This window comes from Salvelinus alpinus, chromosome 6 (assembly GCF_045679555.1).
Source record: "Salvelinus alpinus chromosome 6, SLU_Salpinus.1, whole genome shotgun sequence".
NCBI lineage: Eukaryota > Metazoa > Chordata > Actinopteri > Salmoniformes > Salmonidae > Salvelinus > Salvelinus alpinus.
In genome coordinates, this window is record NC_092091.1 from 77067656 (window position 1) to 77091392 (window position 23737).

General features: G+C 45.3%; 2 protein-coding genes and 1 pseudogene across 2 annotated transcripts; all 3 read right to left on the reverse strand.

Moving 5' to 3' along the window:
- Positions 1-882: 882 nt before the first annotated feature.
- LOC139579411 (equilibrative nucleobase transporter 1-like) lies at positions 883-9380 on the reverse strand. Its single transcript, XM_071408005.1, has 13 exons — positions 9166-9380; positions 7473-8558; positions 6630-6759; positions 6106-6152; positions 5334-5410; positions 4757-4849; positions 4282-4421; positions 3725-3876; positions 3345-3488; positions 3110-3217; positions 2673-2859; positions 1472-1595; positions 883-1206 (listed from the first exon to the last, which is right to left on the reverse strand). The coding sequence occupies exons 2-13, from the start codon at positions 7663-7665 to the stop codon at positions 1066-1068; spliced, it is 1536 nt and encodes a 511-aa protein (XP_071264106.1). The 5' UTR covers positions 7666-8558; positions 9166-9380; the 3' UTR covers positions 883-1065.
- Positions 9381-9808: 428 nt separating this feature from the next.
- On the reverse strand, positions 9809-13188 carry LOC139579412 (zinc finger protein 853-like). The gene is made up of 4 exons (XM_071408006.1): positions 12569-13188; positions 12374-12477; positions 12007-12094; positions 9809-10945 (listed from the first exon to the last, which is right to left on the reverse strand). The coding sequence occupies exons 1-4, from the start codon at positions 12852-12854 to the stop codon at positions 10038-10040; spliced, it is 1386 nt and encodes a 461-aa protein (XP_071264107.1). The 5' UTR covers positions 12855-13188; the 3' UTR covers positions 9809-10037.
- Positions 13189-13305: 117 nt separating this feature from the next.
- Positions 13306-23390, reverse strand: LOC139579413 (equilibrative nucleobase transporter 1-like; annotated as a pseudogene).
- Positions 23391-23737: the final 347 nt, after the last annotated feature.

The window sequence follows — 23737 nt, forward strand, 5'->3', positions numbered from 1 at the left end:
GTGGTGGAGGCTTGATCCACTGCCTCAGTATGGTGGATCTGGGTCTGCTTTGGTATCGATGTGGTCTACATGTGACCTGTTGTTGTTGGGGAAGTAAGGCAAGTGTCAACATTGGCAATAACTTGAACCGATTTTTTTCTCCTGACTTGTTATGGGCTACATTTCATAAATGTACCCCCAAACTTGATCAAAATACCTTTTATTGTGTGTTCGATTACAATCAATTATACAGCAGTAAGCTACACACATATTGGACAATATTTTGTATGTTATATTGATTCAGTGTGTGTGGAATGAACTACCTGTGTCTGTGCCATCGTTGTCGTAACTGACATCTTCATTATCAGCTCCTTCCGCCGCTAACTGAAGTACTCTGCTCTCTCCGTTCTCGGTACTGGACCTTTCACCGTAAGAATAACGTCGGCGACCTGACTTTGACAGCTTGGCTGCAAAAAACGCCGGTAACGTTTTTTGCAGAGAACCCATACAACGAGCCAACGGCACTTCAGAGATGGACAGAAGTAAAGCCACGACTTCCTCTGTTGACATATGTTCAGGTGTAAAACTAGATCGCATCAAGTCGATCACTTCATCCACCGTTCGACTCGGAATAAAATTGTAACTAAACGTGGTTTCCTCCATTTCTACAGCTGTTGTGAAACTCAGGATATTGGGTGTACATCGGTAGTTTCAACTCTGCCTACACGAGACGAAAACCTTGAATACCAATCTTTATCAGGCTAAATTGACATGTGATCGCCAACTAGTTTGTTTTGGACTGCGTGACTCAATTTGACCGGAAACCAGTTTGTTTTCAATGACGACTTCCGGCATGACGTACTATGCCATTACTTGTTATGCTTAGAAATCAGGACACAATAATGGATAATACATTTTATTGAAAACTATCCAACAAAACATACTGATGGAAAATATGGGATTACTGTAAAACATAAGTATAAAAAATATTTTATTATAATTTTACATTTTCACTTATTCCCTTTAAACAATTAGAAATAAGACATTTCCTGTTTCCCTTGGCTCAGGAGCCTCATGTAATGTCCCCTACATTTTGGCCTCAGCCAATGTGATGGCAGCACCGCCGGCCATATCCTCCCTCTGATTGGTCAGTTTCCTGCAGTGGTAGAAGATGTTGATTGGATGGATGAACGCCAGTAGAGTGAGGAGAGTCAGAGCGATGTTCACCTGAGGAGGAAAGACGACAAAGACAGCCCTTTTGAGAGAGTAGCATTAACCGTACTGGTCTGCAAAGTAGGCTAACTGCATGTTACACTGTTATTATGTTATGAGCTGTGAGGTTCAACAAAGACATTTCCATATTTACTTTTTGGCAAGTACAATACAGTACATCTACTAATCTCGTCCACTCTGCCTGCTCTCTCACGATAGCAACTGAGCCTGGGGATGAGGTTAGTCATCTAGTGACCGTATGTTTGTATAACCCACTCACATAGAAGGGGTCTCCACCTAGGGCTCCTTTGACCAGGGCGAAACAGGGGTACTGCAGCAGTGACACCACGGCAGACAGAGACATCACCAAACCATACAACTTCCCAAAGTGGACCCCAGGAAAACTGTGGTGAGAGAGGGCAGGAAGGAGAAAAGAAAGGAGAGCCGGACATCAACTGAGGGAAGTATGAATGAGTAGCACTCAGTCGCCTTCCTTTATTGTAAACTTTAGTCTTTGAACTGTATTTTCACATTTTAAAATGTCAAGTCTTGTCTATTTATTTCCCTTGTTCCTTCTTCTATAATCTACCTTTTTATTTCCTTCCTGTCAGATCTCACTATTAATCTGCCACTCTGCCCCCCACTATTAATCAGCCACTCAGGCCCCACTATTAATCAGCCACTCAGGCCCCACTATTAATCTGCCACTCAGGCCCCACTATTAATCTGCCACTCTGCCCCCACTATTAATCTGCCACTCTGATCCCACTATTAATCTGCCACTCTGCCCCCACTATTAATCTGCTACTCTGACCCCACTATTAATCTGCTACTCTGCCCCCCACTATTAATCTGCCACTCTGCCCCCACTATTAATCTGCCACTCTGCCCCCACTATTAATCTGCCACTCTGCCCCCACTATTAATCTGCCACTCTGACCCCACTATTATTCTGCCACTCTGATCCCACTATTAATCTGCTACTCTGACCCCACTATTAATCTGCCACTCTGCCCCCCACTATTAATCTGCCACTCTGCCCCCCACTATTAATCTGCACTCTGCCCCCCACTATTAATCTGCCACTCTGCCCCCCACTATTAATCTGCCACTCTGCCCTCACTATTAATCTGCCACTCTGCCCTCACTATTAACCTGCCACTCTGCCCCCACTATTAATCTGCTACTCTGCCCCCACTATTAATCTGCCACTCTGCCCCCACTATTAATCTGCCACTGCCCCCCACTATTAATCTGCCACTCTGCCCCCCACTATTAATCTGACACTCTGCCCCCCACTATTAATCTGCCACTCTGCCCCCACTATTAATCTGCCACTCTGCCCTCACTATTAACCTGCCACTCTGCCCCCACTATTAATCTGCCACTCAGGCCCCACTATTAATCTGCTACTCTGCCCCCCACTATTAATCTGCCACTCTGCCCCCCACTATCTGTCTCTTTATCCCTCTTTCACTCACGCGATGCTGACGAAGGCTGCGTTGCCTCCGTAGAGGAAGGAGCGGTTGAGGACCTGCAGGATGAAGGTGAGGTACTGGAGAGGGAGGAGAGGAGAGGAGGCGCAGATGGAGAAGAGGAGGCACTGGAGGGAGGTGAGGAAGAGGGAGAGAGAGGAGGAGCGCAGGTCTGCCTCCTTATCTGTTTCTCCTATAGAGGGAGGAGGTGAGAGAAAGGTTGGGTGAGGATGATGATGGACACACACACACCAGAACCATGGCCATGCTCATTAGGCATGAAATAGGATAAAACATATATATACTAGACTGAAACAGGAGGTAGGCCTACTACCTGAACAAATAAGCATACCCATTTTCGTCTTTAATTGCTTAACATTTAGCTATTTTGTGCTCTATTGAACACCATCATGTTGTTGCTAAGCTAGAGCCATGTCACCCACCTGGAGCCAGAGGCTTCCCCTTGTGTCTGTCCATGATGAGGCCGTTCCAGGGAGCACAGAGGACCCCAAACAGCTGGGTGAAGGCAAAGGCATTGGTGTACTGACTCACTGAGAGAGAGAGAGAGAGAGAGAGGGGGGAGAAAGAGAGAAGGGGGGAGAGAGTATTTAGATTCATTCAGTGAACCTATGCTTTGGTGTGTGCATGCGTGTGTGTGCATGCGTGTGTGTGGTTTACCCAGGGCTGAGTCGTTGTCGGCCAGCCGGTTGAGCATGGGGTTCAGTGTTCCGATGAAGAGGTAGTGTCTCAGCTGCATGACAGACAGCCACACCAGATGCCACAGGAAGAACCACGACTGCACACAGCTCCTGAAACTGGCCACTGAGAGAGTGTGTGTGTGTGTGTGTGTGTGTGTGTGTGTGTGTGTGTGTGTGTGTGTGTGTGTGTGTGTGTGTGTGTGTGTGTGTGTGTGTGTGTGTGTGTGTGTGTGTGTGTGTGTGTGTGTGTGTGTGTGTGTGTGTGTGTGTGTGAGAGAGAGAGAGGAAAAACATTTGAGTCAACAAAATGCACCTTCCATTCCCCGGCCAGATTAAAGATTGTAGTTGGCCAAACGACACCTTTCCCAGAGTCTTCCGACTGCTGCCCGTCATCAGACTGTAGGGGCATGTCGTCGGTCTCCGCTGGCCCCTCCCCCTCTGATGTCATCCCCGTCTCTCGCGTCTTCTCAATCTCCTCTACGTTGTAGCTGTTGGACTTTCCAGGGTTCACGCTGTTGAAAAGGAGGCAATCAAATGTGTTTATCATCAGGGTCACCCATCTGATATGAATGCATGTCATTGAGACTAACCTAATAAATCAATACCATTTGTTAAATGCCAAACACAAATAATTATTAATAATTATTTAATTTCGTTTTGCATTTATCTATGAACATGTACAGGACTTTTTCCTGCCCAAGTAGTCTGACAAGGAAACACTCCATGGTCTGGAAAACCCCCAGGCCCTCTGCGAGTCGTAGTTCTCTAGGTAACAACTACAACCCCCATACATACTATGGCATTATGTATCATAGGGCCTGGTCAGATTAATACTGTCATGTGTGGGAGTTGTAGTTCTGAGCCGTAGGTGAAGCCCTCAGGGGGTGGTGTGGGTGGGAGTTGGATGTAGTTCTCACCCATAGGTGAAGCCCTCAGGGAGTGGGTAGGGAATGTGGGTGTTGGGCATGAGGAAGAACGTCCTGAGGAGGTGGATGACACTGCAGACGGAGAGAATGAGGAAGGAGGAGCGGAGGGAGACCCCTCCTTCATACATCACCTGAGACGGAGGGAGGGATAATCAGAGCCACCAATGGATAGCTATTAAACGACCATGACTACATATAATAAAAAATATAATCAATATATGGGATATATCTACAATATATACAAATATAATCAATATATGGGATATATCTACAATATCTACAAATATAATATTATATGGGATATATCTACAATATATACAAATATAATCATTATATGGGATATATCTACAATATATAATCAAATTCATCTGTTTTATACACTTGGCCTTTTTAAGGCAGTTATCATTTTTCTCTCAGAGAGAGGCCTCTGTCCTGTAGGCTACAGTATGTGTGAGTTCTGTGATACCTTGATGATGAGGAAGACAGCCGAGGAAGAGTCGAAGGCTCCATTATAGAGGGTGATGATGGTGGAACGATGGGAGCCAAACAGGTTCCCAACCTATAGTAGCGAACAACAGTTCAACAAGTGTGGACATTCATCAAAGAAGAATACATCCACCCATAGGGTACACAGTATAAATACAGTATCCATATAGTACACAGTAGAAATACAGTATCCATATAGTACACAGTAGAAATACAGTATCCATATAGTACACAGTAGAAATACAGTATCCATATAGTACACAGTAGAAATACAGTATCCATATAGTACACAGTAGAAATACAGTATCCATTTAGTATACAGTAGAAATACAGTATCCATATAGTATACAGTAGAAATACAGTATCCATATAGTACACAGTATAAACACAGTATCCATATAGTATACAGTAGAAATACAGTATTTACTGAATAAATATCAGTTTTATGTGTCAGACAAAATAGTGTGTGACATACACCTGTTACACAGATGTATTGAATACTGTTTGTACTGTCTAGAACTGTGTTGAAACTGAGGAGTCATGGCATGCTGCTGTACCTGTATGTTTGTGATGAGGAACAATATACCTCCCACTGCGATGAAGGACAGGGCTGGGAACAGCAGCATGGACAGAGCTATTAGAGAAAGAGATAGAGAGATAGAGAGAGAGACAGACACAGAGACAGCATAGGTCAAGTTCAATCTCTACTCATCCAACATTCTACACTAGGAATGTGCTCTTCCTAATGCTTTTGCAGGGTCCCAGTCCATCTGGTCGTACTGCTGCTCTAGTTTCTGCTGGTCTGCCTGATGTCCCGGACCTGCTGTTTCAACCCTCTCTCTCCTTCTCCCGGTGTCTCTCTCTCTCGACCTGTCTCTCGACCTCTGAATGCTCAGCTATTAAAAGCCAACTGACACTTACTCCTGAGGTGCTGACCTGTTGCACCCTCTATAACCACTGTGATTATTATTTGATCCTGCTGGTCATCGATGAACGTTCGAACATCTTGAAGAACGATTTGGCCTTAATGGCCATGTACTCTTATAATTTCCACCGGGAACAGCCAGAGCCTGGTTCCTCTCTAGGTTTCTTCCTAGGTTCCTGCCTTTCTAGGGAGTTTTTCCTAGCCACCGTGCTTCTACATCTGCATTGCTTGCTGTTTAGGGTTTTAGGCTGGGTTTCCTTACAAGCCCTTTGTGACATCTGCTGATGTAAATAGGGCTTTATAAATACATTTGATTGATTGTCTTTGTTCATTTATCAAATACACAAATATCAAGAGCTGTTCTGATTGAATAACAACCGTTATACTGTACAGTCTATGTTCACCTGAACTGGAGAAGGCAACCATCAGTGTACCAGTGGTGTAGAGACATCTGAGGGAAAACACAGAGCAGAGGTAGATAAAGAGGTGTCACACAGTGGGTTATGGTCTGTTAAACTTTAGTCGGTGACACATTTCTCACTGGGTCAGAAGACAACCTCAATAAACCTGTAGAACTTAGATTAAAATATGCATACACATTCTACAAAAACAATGACTGAGTAAACCAGGAATGGACCCTTACCTTCCCACCCCCTTTTGACTCAGTGACTCACTCACTCTCTCTCGTCTAGGCGACGGTCTAGGTATAAACTTACTGAAGAATTGTAATTAATTGACTATGTGTAAATAAACTCTGTGGATGTCCTGGAAATACTGGTCAGAGGTCAGGACCTAGTTATATTCTTTAAATGTTAACATTGTAAGAATTATTTGCAATGGATATGCCATATATCACATTGACCAGGGCAGGAAAAACTCTGGGCCCTAGTAATGAAGCCTGGATTTCTGTAGTTTAAAAAAGACTCACATTCCCAGAAGCCTCGTTGCCATGGTGCCGAAGCGGTCGAAGATGAATCCGTTGGGAAGCGTGAGGAAGTTGTTCATAAAGGAGGTGACGGTGAAGACCAGGGAGAACTGTTCATCCTGTCCACTACAGTCTGAGAGAGAGAGAGAGAGAGAGAGAGAGATGGAGGGATGGGGAGAGAGATTAGGGATGATGAAGACCAGGGAGAACTGTTCATCCTGTCCACTACAGTCTGAGAAAGAAAGAGATGGAGGGATGGGGAGAGAGTTTAGGGATGATGAAGACCAGGGAGACCTGTTCATCCTGTCCACTACAGTCTGAGAAAGAGAGATGGAGGGATGGGGAGAGAGATTAGGGATGATGAAGACCAGGGAGACCTGTTCATCCTGTCCACTACAGTCTGAGAAAGAGAGAGATGGAGGGATTGGGAGAGAGATTAGGGATGATGAAAACCAGGGAGAACTGTTCATCCTCTCCACTACAGTCTGAGGAAGAGAGAGAGAGAGAGAGAGATGGATGGATGGATGGATGAGGAGAGAGAGTGTGGGGGAGGGGGGATGGGGAGAGAGATTAGGGATGAAGACCAGGGAGAACTGTTCATCCTGTCCACTACAGTCTGAAAAAGAGAGAAATGGAGGGATGGATGGATGGATGAGGAGAAAGAGTGTGGGGGAGGGGGGATGGGGCAGAGTGAGAGATGAATACAGAAAGAGAGGAATATAGAGAGGGGGAGAAAGATAGAAGTCCTTCAGTTTTCTAGTATGAACTCCTTAGATGTGCTTCATATTCTATTCCAATCTATTCTATTCTATGTCATATTGAACTGAATAGCATTGAACTACTCACCTGTTTCCACTGTACTGTTGGGTCCAGTAGTCAGATTGACACAGAGGTCAGTGAAGTATCCATCTGTCTTCAGGACGAAGACCAGCGATGCCCAACCGAAGACCACGCCGGCGAAACACAGACACTCCACCAGCCCTGTGGCCAGGGTCAGTCTGTAGCGCAACCCTACCCCTCCCCCCTCGCATCCCAGCATCCTCGCTGATTAACAGACTGACTGCCTGACTGCCTGGCTGGCTGACTAGCTACCTGCCTGGCTGACTGAGTCCTTGCTCTGACTGGCTTGCTGGCTGACTGACTGACTCCCTGCCCTGACTGACTGGCTGGCTGCCTGTTTAACTGTCACTCAAAGGACTGTTCTTGTTGTCTTATTAATGTGAGGTTAATGGGTGACTGTATTCAAAGAGACCCTTTTTCTATCCTCTGACTCTTATGTCTTACTTTTCTATATGTCCTCCCTCGCTCTCTCCCTCTCTCTCTCTCTCTCTCTCTCTCTCTCTCTCTCCCTCGCTCTCTCTCTCCCTCTCTATCCCTCTTGATAGTTGCTTTGAGTATTTGAGAGCGACTGGCTGAAAAGTAGCTGTATCACTAGAAAGGAGTGCTGGGTGGGAGAGATAAGGCGTGGCATTCCAATTCAAACTGCACTATCAGAAAATATACTGGTTAACTCCCCTTCTTCTCAATCAATGGCTGTTAGAGATAACACGTTTTATGACAGGTTTCAAACACCTAAGACTTGAAGTGACCATAGTAGAAATAATAGCAGTAGAATTTGAGTTCATAGCACACTAACATGAGTTGTCATAATAGTAGGCCTAGTGGTTAAACCCACGAGGAGTGGGACGTTTCTCAACCTGGATGTAAACTGATGAACGGTCGCTCTCACAGCCCCTCTGTCTATAGATGTGTTTCTCTTCCTCTTTCTTTCTCACTTCCTCTCCTTTCGCCCTTCCTTGTTGTTCCACTTTGTGTTTATTTCCCTCTCTTTTCTTCAGTGTGTAACTCATGACTTTTGTTCATTCCTTTGTTGCCATTTCATAAATGATCCTGTCATTTGCTTTGAGAGAGAGGCGATTGTTCATCTTCCCCCTAAAATATACACGTGAAGAGGCATCACAACACGTGTCAGGTGTAATAATGCAATAACAATTAATAATAATAATGCATAGTGCACATCAAACACTTTAAGGATAAATAATTATAATACAAGTTCGGAAATCGGAATAATACAGCCTAGGGACTATCGGCTACGGTCTAATGCGTAGTAAATCCGCTAATGGTATGAGAATGTGTGCTGAGCTGTAGCCTACATTACAGTGCGGGAAGACTACAACAGATAAAGTACACTCGCCATATAACGGTAATCCACATCAGATTAGCTACAGACTAATCCGCCATGCGGTCATTGCATTACTGTGTTTTCTTTGCGTGCAATCTGTAGTATGGTGCCAAAACGCCTCAAAATAGACAGTAAAATAGTTCGGTTATAACGGGACGTTGGCCAGTGTAGGACACTGTGCTGTCATAAAACAATAAAAACGTGTATGGCTATGGTAGAGCAACTTTTATGACAATTATTACACTGGCCACAGTTCAACCATGCAGCATTAATCATAAATCGTAGGCTATGAAAACTATGCCATACATAGGCTGTAGCCTATACATTCAGATATTAGCCTATATACCAGCTACTCACTTTGTTTAATGTCGATCCTCTTGTTGATTTGTGGTAGAACTCTAAACAGACACCTCTTCACCATTACGCGCAGGCGCCGCGTTGTGCCTGTCCATTCGCTGTCTGTCTTTCCACCTGCGCTGCATGGTGCACGCGACGCAAGCGTTGGCCAGGCATTGGGGACTAGGCTAAATGACCAAAATATATGTGAGTGGTGAGTTGTCTCCAGTTGCTTACATCTAATTATAAACTGGGTGGTAGAGCCCTGAGTGCTAATTGGCTGAAAGCCATGGTATATCAGACATATACCAGGGGTATGACAAAACATGTATTTTTCCTGTTCTAATTACACTTGTAACCAGTTTATAATAGCAATAAGGCACCTCGGGGGTTTGTGGTATATGGCCAATATACCACCTGTGTCCAGACACTCCGTGTTGTGTTGTGCATAAGAACAGCCCTTAGCCTTGGCCATATACCACACCCCCTCAGGCCTTAAATATACACTCTAAAAGTAGGCCTAGCTACTCACAGCTGTGTGGGATTTCTGATGATAATGTCATTCATTGTAAAAATGGAAATACAAACTTGGAATATGATTTGACAGCAATAATAAAATACATATTCTGGAATTAAAAAGTAACTTGACCAATGAAAGCAGCCATCTCAACCATCAGCATTTTACTCAGAAACTGCCTAGCAACACAGCAGGCTACAATAAAGGCCAATTCACAGAACAGATGTCTACTGTATGTATTGAACTCTTGATTTTATGTGGAATCCCCCTTTGTCAAACTGGTTCAAGTCTTTCCACATAAAACTTTAGATCATATGTAAAACAAGAAGTCAATTACGTCACACACATCAATTACGTCACACACAGGGCACTTCCATCACGTGTGTGTCTTCATGTGAGCTTGGAGGTGTGCACCATGCGAGAAGTGGCGTCCACATAGTGCGCAGGCGAAGGGTCGGACACCCGTGTGCAGCAGTTCATGCCTCCTCAGGTGACTGGGTCTGATGAAGCTCCGCCCACACACGGAGCAGTGATGCATCCTCTCTCTCGTGTGGTTGAGGGCGTGCCGCTTAAGGCAGCTGATGTAGGGGAAACCCTTCCCACAATGTTTGCATACGAACCTCCCCTCCTTCTCTTTACTGAGGGGAGCTCGAGTTCTGACAGTCCCACCATTTCCTCTTTGGTCTCCATGGTGACCAGGCATGACGGTGACGGAGTGTTTCCCCGGGAACGATGCGTAATCGTCTGTGGTCGTTGTCGAGGAGGAAGTGTGTTGTTGGTTTTCTGACGAGTAGGTGAAAAATAGACCAGAGGTGTCTGTGTAGCCACCGTACCCCAGGTTCAGTGCTGCATACTCGGGGTACGTTTGGCCCAGATCCCCCTGGTCGACCTCCAGGCCTGGTTCTCCTCCCGGTAGTGGGTTGAGGTCTGGACATGGGCTCTCTGGCTCCCTCTTGAGGCGGATCTCCTCAACTACTACAGGCTGGTCCTGGTCCAGGCAGTGAGAGCTGCTACTGAGGTCATGTTCCAGAGTTATATGTTCCAGTTCTAGGTGTTCCATAGTTCTATGTTCCTGTTCTATGTGGTGTCCCATAGTTCTATGTTCTACTTCTATGTGGTGTCCCATAGTTCTATGTTCCACTTCTATGTTGTGTTCCATAGAGTCAGTGAGCTCATCTCTACCCCCTGGTGGTGTACTCTGGAACCCCCAGTCCTCCTCAAAACTGCTCTGATCAGTGGGATGCGGTTGCCGGGCGACCAGTGGAGTGGTGGAATGCTCAGGAGCTTACATGCAGGAGAGGGGGCAACACGGGATAGAGAACAGAAGGCAATGTCATCATCATCATCCTCACCACCACCATCATCATCACCACCACCACCATGTAATATTGCATTTTGCTGGCTAGATGTTTGAACTTGGCCTCCCTTCCTCCCTCATTTCATGTAAGCTCTTTCCTTCTCTCTCAGTAGCTAGGTTTACATCCAATTTAATGTGAATATTCTAAAATCTGCATAAGAAAATATGTAAATTTTCCCACCAGTGGTGTGTTTCCACCAAACAGACTTTTTGCGGATTTTTAAAAAAGGAACTCAGTCCGGCTTTCAACTTGAAACAGTAGAATGCACAAGGTGCAGTTAGGAAGTTGGGTAGTACATTATCAGCTTTCCTCTTGTCATGTCAGCCATTGCATGCCTTAGAGAGCTATAAATAACTTGTCAGAAATGTCCAGATCAACTAAAAAAAAATGTTGCTAGGTTTATTTTGTTGAGTCACTCAAATATCACATGAATACACATTAGACATTGCAAAATGTATAGAATTGCAAGAAAATGACCTTTAAAATGGCAAAATATTCTCTGCACCCCATTACAAAATGTGTAGAATTGCAGGAAATAAACTTTAAACCTAAATTATTATGGAGCGAGAATATTTGTCAAACGGCAGTCAAGCATCCCCAGAATCAGACCAATGATATTAATGGGAAAGGAGCAGCACCACCCTGAAGTTCATCATGTTATTTCATCTGTAGCCTAATCAACTGCATGGTTTCCCGAGTCCTAGTGGGACTACACACACAACATATCATCACGTGACTCCAAGTTTACTTCGATATGATGGTTATAATATCAATATTTGCGCATAGAGGCGTTTCAATCGCCAATTCTCGCATAATTCCTTTTACAGACAAAAAGGTTCCAACATGTCGAATGAACAAATTATCTGTTGGCATTTATAAAATTGTTCCGAAACTTTGTTTCCATCACAGCTGTAGTGATAAAAAAAAATTCGGCATGACTTTCCTTGTATAAAAACGGTGGATGGAAACGTGGTTTGTCTCGCTCACCATTCATCCTCAGTTCATTTGGGGCACCACATTCCCCTGGGCCGTCCTCCTCCAGTCTCTCTTGTTTGATGGTAACTGTTACAGTGGTCTGTCAACGGACAGACGGGACACACGGTGATAGTGTGATCAATGCATTGTTAATTGGAGGCGAATTACATAAACACTTACTTGCATGTATGCCTGTGTAATGCATTAATACTTTTATCCTATACTAGCCTATTAGCCTATTTTAGAAAATGTTTTATTAATCCTTATGTAAATTATTATACCATATAATTCAGCTGAAAATAATATCAATACCATGCCCACGATTAACTATTTTACTGCTGATAAAACAAAAAAGTGTAATGTGTAGCGGCTACACTACCTCGTCCGTCCATTGTCCCGCCCGCGCCGCGGGTCCATTACTCGAGTTGCTGCTGCAACCCTGCTGCGTAAAGACTTGGTCGGGCTTTTGTTCTCTGTTGGTTTCTGCATGGAAAGAGAAGAGGCCACATTACTTCATTTTCGACTGTCGATTTAAAAGCACCAAGCATTTAAAATGAAATCCATAAACACGTACGGGGCGTGTGGTGCGGTAGGGAACCCCCGTTCCAAAGTCTCTCGCGCAGCACAGTGCCAACTCCGTCCCCGCCGTGTTCAATCGTAGATGTCTTTTTCCGGTGCCGGTTTTCAACTACTTTCAGCTTTTTCATCAGGATTTCGTTATCGTGTTTTTTCCGTGACAGTTCCCCACGTAAAAACGTGGAGTACTCGTCCACCAGTTTGGTTATCTCCGCCATGGCGGCGGAGGATAGAGCTTCCATGATGGACGACAACTGCGTCTGAAACATTACGGTCCCCGACATTCTAGCTAGAATAGCCTAGCTAGCTAGATATTGATAATGGCAAGTTTTAAAGGGAAAATAACGATATTGATTTTTAATATGTTTAAACACTGTGGCCTGTAAGTGGACACTTGGTTGGGTAGTTAAAGCCCAGCTCATAGCGGTTTACAAATCCCTGTTCCTGTGTCTACAATAATAACAATGCAACATGACGTGATGACGTCTCATTCAATTTACCGTAAGTACATGAGAGAGTTGAATAAACATTTGCGGGCGCATGCTGAGTCCAATTCTGCATCGCCCTATGGGACTCCCGATCACGGCCGGTTGTGATACGGGATCGAACCAGGGTCTGTAGTGACGCCTCTAGCACTGAGATGCAGTGCTGTAGACCGCTGCGCCACTTGGGAGCCACATATATAACCCATTGTGATTGATATTTTGACCATTCAAACTTATCAATTAAACTATACTTTGGACTTTGTTGTTTCACAGTTTAGTTGTATTCTTTATTACAATCAGACAGGTTAACACACACATTACAGTAGGTCTTCACTTTGGCACTGTCCTCCTTTGCCCTGCCTTGAACAGTCAGTGGCATTGTCGATGATGTAGTGTCAATTGTCCTGGATGCATCCTAACAGTCTAAAGATGCTTTCTCTCCTCGTCTCCTCTCCTTCACCGGACAAGTGAAAGCAAGATGGCGAAGGGAAGGCGTCCTACAGAGGCACCTGTCTGTGTCTCAATGTACCCTTTGGCAAAACTATAGTGCACTACTTTTAACCAGGGTCCATCAAAAGTAGTGCACTATGTAGGGGATAGGGCACCATTTGGGACATATACCCTGTTTTCCACCTGTCCAATTTAATCAGATCAATGTTGTCAAAGGAAAGGAGACAAGGAGAGGAAGCGACTTTAGACTATTGAGACGCACCACTGTTGTTGTTGGTTTATCGTCACATCCCCACCAGCCTGTTGCACGTGACCTTTGACCCCGAGTTTGTCACTTCCTGTTTAGCCCTCCTCTGATTGGCTAGAGAGCGGCAGTGGAGGTGGACGTGGAGGGGGTGGATGAAGGTGAGGAGGGTGAGGAGGGTCAGACCCACGTTCACCTGGAGGAGAGGAGAGGTGGGAAGAAGAACACAAAGATTGAGCCCCCCTTGTGCAGAGCCTGTGGTCTATCTGTTTCCCAAAACATCCTCTCCAGTACTCCAGCCATTCTACTTACTTAATGTATTACAGTTCTAGCACATCTGATTCCATCAATCTAGTCATCACCAAGCCCCTCACTTGTTGAAACAGTTGTGCTAGTTCTGGAATACACCAAATACGTAGAACAACAGCGGGTACTCGATGAGAGGCTTGGTAAACACTCAAAGGTATATAACCCTAGTTCATTACACAGGTATGAGACCCCTACTGTTTTCTGTAGGATAAAGAAGTTGACTGACTGACTCACATAGATAGGGTCTCCATGCAGGAACTCTCTGATGAGGTGTAGAACAGGGAACTGGAGCAGCAGAACCACAGCTGACAGAGATGTTATCAGACCAGACAACTTACCAAAATGGCAGCCGGGAAACCTGTTGGGGAGACGAGAGGAAAAGAAGAAGACAGACGGATTAAACTAATGGATGACTAGTGGAGTTTTCTTTTGTTGAATTGAATTTATTTTAGGTAACAGACATATACAACAAAATGTATAATGTGGACCCAGAGGATATCACTTTAAAGTATTAATTAAAATGCTTATTTCCAAAGTGGTCCTCGATGGTAAAAGCAATAGTAGTAATGGTGGTAGAGGTAGGGTTAAATTGCTGTGGTGGGGCTGGGGGTGCTTTAGGATAGGAGACATAACACACACAGTGTGAACGTACGCGATGGTGAGGAAGGCTTGGTGTCCACCATAGATGAAGGCACTGTTGAGGACTTGCAGGATGAAGGTGAGGTACTGGAGAGGAAGGAGAGGAGAAGAGAAGCAGACGTAGAAGAGGAGGCACTGGAGGGAGGTGAGGAAGAGGGAGAGAGAAGAGGAGCGCAGGTCGGCTTCTTGCTTCGTCTCTCCTTTTGGGAGAGAAAGAGGGGTAGAGAGATGGGAGAGTGTGTCAGAGAGATGTGGGAGGGAGGGTGGGAGGGAGGGAGGTGAGGGAGAGAGGGTCGGAGAGAGGTGAGGGAGGGAGGGGAAAGACATAGAAAGAGTTAGGTGAGGATGAAAGGTTGATTGAGATACTTACGACTTTCATTTTAACTGCTTGTTGCTTGGGTCTACTGTGTTTAAATAAATAGAGTCCATCTTTAACTACAGCTGTAAGCTTTTCCAGGACTTATTCACCATCTAAATCAATAGATGTATCAACCAATCAACAGTTATCACAAAGTGCAACTGCAGATCCACAGCCAGCAGTCAGGCCAGACTACTTCACAAAATGGCCACCTAAAGACACCTAATTAAGCAATAAGGCCTGAGGGGGTTTGAGGTATATGTCCAATATACCACACGGCTAAGGGCTGTTCTTACACACGACGCAACGCAGACTGCCTGTATACAGTCCTTAGCCGTGGTATATTGGCCATATACCACAAACCCGAGGTGCCTTATTGCTGTTATAAACTGGTTACCAACGTAATTAGAGTAGTAAAAATACATGTTTTGTCATACCTATGGAATACGGTCTGATATACCACGGCTGTCAGCCAATCAGCATTCAGGGCTCGAACCAGCCAGTTTATAATATAATGTATATAATGTATGTAAATTTTGTTTAAACTTCATTGTCTGTATTCTGTCTCTAAATGTTGTCTATCACTAGCAGCACCATATCACCAGGTAACATTGTGACTATGTGTTGTCTATCACTAGCAGCACCATATCACCAGGTAACACTGTGACTGTGTGTTGTCTATCACTAGCAGCACCATATCACCAGGTAACACTGTGACTGTGTGTAAATGTTGTCTATCACTAGCAGCACCATATCACCAGGTAACATTGTGACTGTGGGGGCCTCCCGGGTGGCGCAGTGGTCTAGAGCACTGCATCGCAGTGCTATGCTGCGCCACCAGAGTCTGGGTTCGCGCCCAGGCTCTGTCGCAGCCGGCCGCGACCGGGAGGTCCGTGGGGCGACGCACAATTGGCTTAGCGTCGTCCGGGTTAGGGAGGGTTTGGCCGGTAGGGATATCCTTGTCTCATCGCGCTCCAGCGACTCCTGTGGCGGGCCGGGCGCAGTGCGCGCTAACCGAGGGGGCGGGTGCACGGTGTTTCCTCCGACACATTGGTGCGGCTGGCTTCCGGGTTGGAGGCGCGCTGTGTTAAGAAGCAGTGCGGCTAGGTTGGGTTGTGCTTCGGAGGACGCATGACTTTCGACCTTCGTCTCTCCCGAGCCCGTACGGGAGTTGTAGCGATGAGACAAGATAGTAATTACTAGCGATTGGATACCACGACAAATTGGGGAGAAAAGGGGATAAAATTAAAAAATAAAAATTAAAAAAAAACATTGTGACTGTGTAAATGTTGTCTATCAATAGCAGCACCATATCACCAGGTAACATTGTGACTGTGTGTAAATGTTGTCTATCACTAGCAGCACCATATCACCAGGTAACATTGTGACTGTGTGTAAATGTTGTCTATCACTAGCAGCACCATATCACCAGGTAACATTGTGACTGTGTGTAAATGTTGTCTATCACTAGCAGCACCATATCACCAGGTAACATTGTGACTGTGTGTAAATGTTGTCTATCAATAGCAGCACCATATCACCAGGTAACATTGTGACTGTGTGTAAATGTTGTCTATCAATAGCAGCACCATATCACCAGGTAACATTGTGACTATGTGTAAATGTACTTGGTTAATAAAGGTGATTCTTATTCTAATGCCCACACCGTCACCTGCCCTTAACGTCGATGATGTCACCCACCTGGAGCCAGTGGCTTCCCCTTGTGTCTGTCCATGATGAGGCCGTTCCAGGGACCACAGAGGACCCCACAGAGCTGGGTGAAGGCAAAGGCATTGGTGTACTGACTCACTGAAAGAAAGAAAGAGAGAGGGGGGGGGGGAGAAAGAGAGAGAGAAGGTGGGGGTAGAGATAGAGAACAAGAGACAGACGGAGGAAGAGAGAGAGAGGAAGAGAGAGAGAGAAAAGAACAGCATTGATAACCACTAAATTAGAGAAGTAGTCTACACAGAGGCAGAAAAATAGTTGTATTTGTGTTTTTCTGGTAGTTTTTACCCAGGGTCTGGTCTCTGTTGGCCAGCCGGTTGAGCATGGGGTTCACCGTGGCGATGAACAGGAAGTGACAGAACTGCATGACAGCCACCCAGACCAGGTGCCACAGGAAGAACCAGGACAGGACACAACTCCTAAAACTGGTAACTGAGAGAGAGAGAGAGAGAGAAGGAGAGGGGTGAAGGACAGAGAGAGAGAGAAGGAGGGGGGTTGAAGGACAGAGAGAGAGGGAGAGACGGAGGAAGGGAGGAGGACAGAGACTGGGTGTTGGTTGGGGCAATATTCTATGATGCTTGTGTGGCTGTATGAGGTGTCTGAGTGAATGACGTTGCTCACTTTCTCAGTGCTTTTTAACTTTTACAATATGTAGGACTATTTCATGCCAATAAAGCCCTTTATATTTAATTGAATTGACTGGGATGACCAGGTTTCTTACCTCTCTCAGGCTGATCGGGTCTGGAAGGTCCTGCTTTGTCCTGCAACTGCAGCGTGGCACTCTCGGCCTTCTGTAACACAGCATTCCTCTGATATTTGGCATTCACATCTCCTTTTCTCTCTCCTCTCTCCCTCCTTATCTCCTCTCTCTCCCTCTCTCTTCCAACGCCGGCCACCGCAGCTCACCCTGTCACAAAGAGCTGAGTCAGAGTCACCGCTTTAAAATCACGGCGACGACAGTCCTGTTTGGCTTCCATAGTGGTCGGTCACCATGGTGACTGTTAGTCTGGTTGTGTGGTGTGGTGGTGCATCGTGGGAGTCACAGTTCTTCTGACCCGTAAGCGTATCTGTCGGGGAGTGGGTAGGGGATGTGGGTCTTGGGCATGAGGAAGAATGTCCGGAAGACGTGGATGACGCTGCAGACGGAGAGAACGAGGAAGGAGGAGTGGAAAGAGATCCCTCTTTCATACAAAAACTTCAGAGAGAGAGAGAGAGAGAGAGAGAGAGAGAGAGAGAGAGAGAGAGAGAGGAAGAGGGAGCGAGATAGAGGGAGAGAGAGAAAGAGGGAGAGAGAAAGAGAAAGAGGGAGAGGTTATATACAGCATGTATGAATCCTCAGGAAGTCAGGAGGTTTTAAACAGTTCAAACCCTCATTAAACATGTCCCACATCAAGGAATATTCAGGAAGTCAGGAGGTTTTCAACAGTATAAACCCTCATTAAACATGTCCCACATTGAGGAATATTCAGGAAATCAGAAGGTTTTACACAGTATAAACCCTCATTAAACATGTCCCACATTGAGGAATATTCAGGAAGTCAGGAGGTTTTCAACAGTATAAACCCTCAGTAAACCTGTCCCACATTGAGGAATAGTCATAAGGATAGTCATAAGGAAGATGCTGTGTTACCTTGATGATGAGGAAGACAGCGGCGGAGGAGTCGAAGGCCCCGGCGTAGACCGATATGACCGTGGAACGGTGGCTGTCGAACAGGTTCCCCACCTGAATGAGACAGAGGTACAGAGATGACCACTAGTTTACAATTTGTTGACCAGATGCATGTCATGACATAGAAATGACAGACTGTAGCTTTGAAAGAGACCAACCTGAGCATTGGTGGTGTAGAACAACATTCCAGATGTGATCAGACACGAGATGGCAGGAAACAGCAACGCTGACTGCTCTGTGTGTGTGAGAGAGAAGTGGGGGGGGCAATAATTCCTCAATAAAAAAATATAACGTCAATTAGAGACCGAAGGTCTAGACACGCTAACCGACATTTCAATATGTTATAAAAATACCTGGACTGGAGCCAGTGATCAACAAGGTCCCCGTGGTGTATAGACATCTGGAAAAGAAGACGCAGGCAGGGAGGGAGGGTGGTAGGGGCGAGGGAGGCAGGTGAGGAAGGGTGGTAGGGGCGAGGGAGGCAGGTGAGGGATGGTGGTAGGGGCGAGAGAGGCAGGTGAGGAAGGGTGGTAGGGGCGAGGGAGGCAGGTGAGGGAGGGTGGTAGGGGCGAGGGAGGTTATGAGCATGGGTCGTTTTGTGATGGTTTGGTGTCATGATAACATTGATTTAGAGACACAGTGCTTTCGGATAGTATTCAGACCCCTTGACTTTATCCACACAGCCTTATTATTTTTTAAATCCTCAGCAATCTACACACAATACCCCATAATGATGAAGTGAAAACAGGTTTATGAAATAAAATAAATACCTTATTTGCATAAGTATTCAGACCCTTTGCTACGAGACTCGAAATTGAGCCCAGGTGCATCCTGTTTCCATTGATCATCCTTGAGATGTTTCTACAACTTGATTGGAGTCCACCTGTGGTAAATTCAATTGACTGGACATGATTTGGAAAGGCACACACCTGTCTATAAGGTCCCACAGTTGACAGTGCATGTCAGAGCAAAAACCAAGCCATGACGTCGAAGGAATTGTCTGCAGAGCTCCGAGACAGGATTATGTCAAGACACAGATCTGTGGAAGGGTACAAAAAAATTCTGCAGCATTGAAAGTCCCCAAGACCACATTGGCCATCATTCTTAAATGGAAGAAGTTTGGAACCACCAAGACTCTTCCTAGAGTTGGCCGCCCAGCCAAACTGAGCAATCGGGGGAGAAGGGCCTTGGTCAGGGAAGTGACCAAGAACCCAATGGTAACTCTGACAGAACTCTATAGTTCCTCTGTGGAGATGGGAGAACCTTCCATTAGGACAACCATCTTTGCAGCACTCCACCATCTGGCCTTTATGGTAGAGTGGCCAGACGGAAACCACTCCTCCGTAAAAGGCACATGACAGCCCGCTTGGAGTTTGCCAAAAGGCACCTAAAGACTCTCAGACCATGAGAAACAAAATGTTGGCCTGAATGCTAAGTGTCACGTCTGTACGAAACCTGGCACCATCCCTACAGTGAAGCATGGTGGTGGCAGCATCATGCTGTGGGGATGTTTTTCAGCGACAGGGACTGGGAGACTAGTCAGGATTGAGGGAAACCTGAACGGAGCAAAGTACAGAGAGATCCTTGATGAAAACCTGCTCCAGAGTGCTCATGACCTCAAACTGGGGCGAAGGTTCACCTTGCAACAGGACAATGACCCCTAAGCACACAGCCAAGACAACGCAGGAGTGGCTTCGGGACAAGTCTCAATGTTGTGAAGTGGCCCAGACATGAATCTGATCAAAAATGTTTGAAGAGACCTAAAAAAAGCTGTGCAGCAATGCTCCCCATCCAACCTGACAGAGCTTGAGAGGATCTGCAGAGAATGGGAGAAACTCCCCAAATACAGGTGTGCCAAGCTTGTAGCGACATACCCAAGAAGACTCAATGCTGTAATCGCTGCCAAAGGTGCTTCAACAAACTACTGAGTAAAAAAGGTCTGAATACCTATGTAAATGGGGGTATCAGTTTTTTATTTTGAATAAATTAGCAAACATTTCCCAAAACCTGTTTTTGCTTTGTCATTATGGGGTATTGTGTGCAGATTGATGAGGGGGAAAACAATGTAATAAATTTGAGTAAGGCTGTAACGTAACAAAATGTGGAAAATACCATCACCATTGTCATCATGTAAACAGCCCATCTATCTACCTCATCCCCATACTGTATCTATTTATTTATCTTGCTCCTTTGCACCCCAGTATCTCTACTTGCACATTCATATTCTGTACATCTACCATTCCAGTGTTTAATTGCTATATTGTAATTACTTCGCCACCATGGCCTATTTATTGCCTTAACTCTCTTATCTTACCTCATTTGCTCTCACTGTATATAGACTTCTTGTTATCTTTTTTCTACTGTATTTTTGACTGTATGTTTTGTTTATTCCATGTGTAACTCTGTGTTGTTGTATGTGTCGAATTGCTATGCTTCATCTTGGCCAGGTCGCAGTTGCAAATGAGAACTTGTTCTCAACTTGCCTACCTGGTTGAATAAAGTTGAAATAAAAAATAAAAAAATAAAATCATTGTGTCACGATCGTCGTCTGGAGAAGAGGACCAAGGTGCAGCGTGGTAAGTGTTCATTATTTTAATTAAAACATGAAACACTTGAAGATAAACGAACAGTCCTGTAATGTGAACACACAAAACAGAAAACAACCACCCACAAACACAGGTGGGAACAGGCTACCTAAGTATGATTCTCAATCAGAGACAACGATAGACAGCTGCCTCTGATTGAGAACCATACCAGGCCAAACACATAGAAATACAAAACAAGGACAACATAGAACACCAGACATAGAATGCCCACCCAAACTCACGCCCTGACCAACCAAAATAGAGACATAAAAAGGATCTCTACGGTCAGGGCGTGACACATTGTCAGCGGAAAAATCTATAAACACACTGTCTGTATCTGAAATGACAATGAAATTATTGGAGAAATTATTTTCTTGTATGTAATTTTCTGTTGATATGGATTGATATGTAATAAACATGATGCCATGTGCGGCAAGACGCAGACAGATGCATTCCATTGGGGAAGGGAAACAGGAGTTAACCATGTTTAATTAACCCTGTTAGTCTATAATTATCGGTTGGAACTAAGTACTGACCCACTGGACAAAAACTGTCTGAATCAATGTTGTTTCCACATCATTTCAAGCCAAAACATCCACGTAATTGACGTTGAATCAACGTGGAAAACGAATTGGATTTGCAAAGTCATCAACGTAAGAGTATTTCATATATTGTTACCCCAAACGTTTTACTTAAATCCAATGACATGGTGATTTTTTGGTTTGTTATTGATTTAGCGTTGAATTCACGTCAGTTGACAACTCAACCAAATGTAAATCAAAACTAGACGTTGAACTGACGTCTGTGCCCAGTGGGGACGTTCCAACCTTTGACCTGTTTAACTGCCGGTATAAATGTCTGCTGGTGTTGAATGTGGTTCAGGTTTGACGCCAAACACACTGTGTCTCTGTGACACTCTGATTCTATAGCAGCTGATGATGAGAATTCCTACAAGTCTCTCAGGCTGGTGTTTCCAGAATCTTCTGTGATAATGTGATTAACATTAGAAATGTTCTCTGCTTCTGTTCTGGAGGTTCTCCCTGAACTCTTGTAATAAACCGGATAGATTTTTGATAGATTTTTATCAATGACTGCTCTCCTTTAGGTTCACCTGGAAATTCCTTTCCCCCCCCCGTCCCAGTGCACTACTTTAGACCGGGGCTCATACCGTAGGGCTCTGGTCAACAGTAGTACACTATAGGGAATAGGGTGCTATTTCAGACAAAGACATTGTTGCAAAAACGACACTCACCAGTTAGTTGACCCAAAAATAAATGATGGGTATCAATAAAAAATGTTAACAATAATAAAACATTCTCACGTGGCCAGGAGCCTGGTCGCCATTGTGCCGAAGTGGTCGAACAGGAAGCCCAGAGGGAAACGCAGGAAGTTCATGGAGAAGGAGGCGACGGTGAAGACCAGAGAGAACTGTTCATCCTGGCCACTACAGTCTGAGAGAGATAGAGATGGAGGGATGGGGGAGAGAGAGAACTGTTCATCCTGTCTCCTGTATGCTACATTTTGGGATGGGAGAGAGGGCGAGAAGGAAAGATGGATGGAGACCAGAGAGAACTGTTCATCCTGTCTACTGGTGTCTCAGAGAGAGAGGAGGGATGGGGGAGAGAGCTTTTGTGAACTTCAGTCGCTTTTGTGTGTGTGAGAAAGAGGTTGTGTGTGTGTGAGAGAGAAAGTGTGTGCGAGCTCATGACTCACCTGACTGTATGATGTTATCACCGGGCCGCTCCCCTGACAACGTGATAATGTCACCGGGGTCGGTGGCGTTGGCAGTGATGTCACAGAGGTCACTGAAGTAGCCGTCATTCTTAAGGATGAACACCAGCGACGCCCAGCCGTACGCTATCCCCGAGAAACACAGGTTTTCAACGAATCCCGAGGCCACCGTCAAACTGTGGCGCAGCTTGGCCCCGCCCCCACACCCCAGCATGCTCTCTGCTGCCACTGCCGCTTACTTCCTGCTTCACTTTCGGGTTCCTCCTATGGGACTTTGTGTTGCTGGTCAGAGGGGTGGTGGTGAAGCTCGGTAGTAGTGGTGGTGGGTCCCTCAATTTCTGACCACACCATCGGTGCCCCTGTTCAGTCACAGGGGTATTTTTGGAAAGTAAGAGGAGATGAGGCGGGACTAGCGCCAAAATATGAAGTACTAAAAGAAATGAGGGCAGTGAACCCCCATGCAGCTAGTTACCTCAAACTTCACTGTGTTGATCTGTATTGACTAGAATTAGTAGAACATGAACACAAACTAGTAGAACTTCAATAGAACTACTGACAGCCTGACTGCCTGTTAGAGAACACAGGTGAGTCCGTCATGTTTACTACAACTGTGTCCCAAACGGCACACTATTCCCTATATAGTGCACTATCTTTGACCAGCCCTGGCCCTGGTAGTGCACTACAGTAAATAGTGAATAGGGTTCCATTAGGAACTCAGCAGGATTAAAAAGCCAGTATTAACCTTAACCTTTCTTTCACTACATCTGGCACTATAGCACTAGGTTCTCACACACAGTACACACAGTACACACAGTACACACAGTACAGACAGTACACACAGTACACATAGTACACACAGTACAGACAGTACACACAGTACACACAGTACACACAGTACAGACAGTACACACAGTGCAGACAGTACAGATAGTACAGACAGTACACACAGTACACACACACACAGAGGGCACT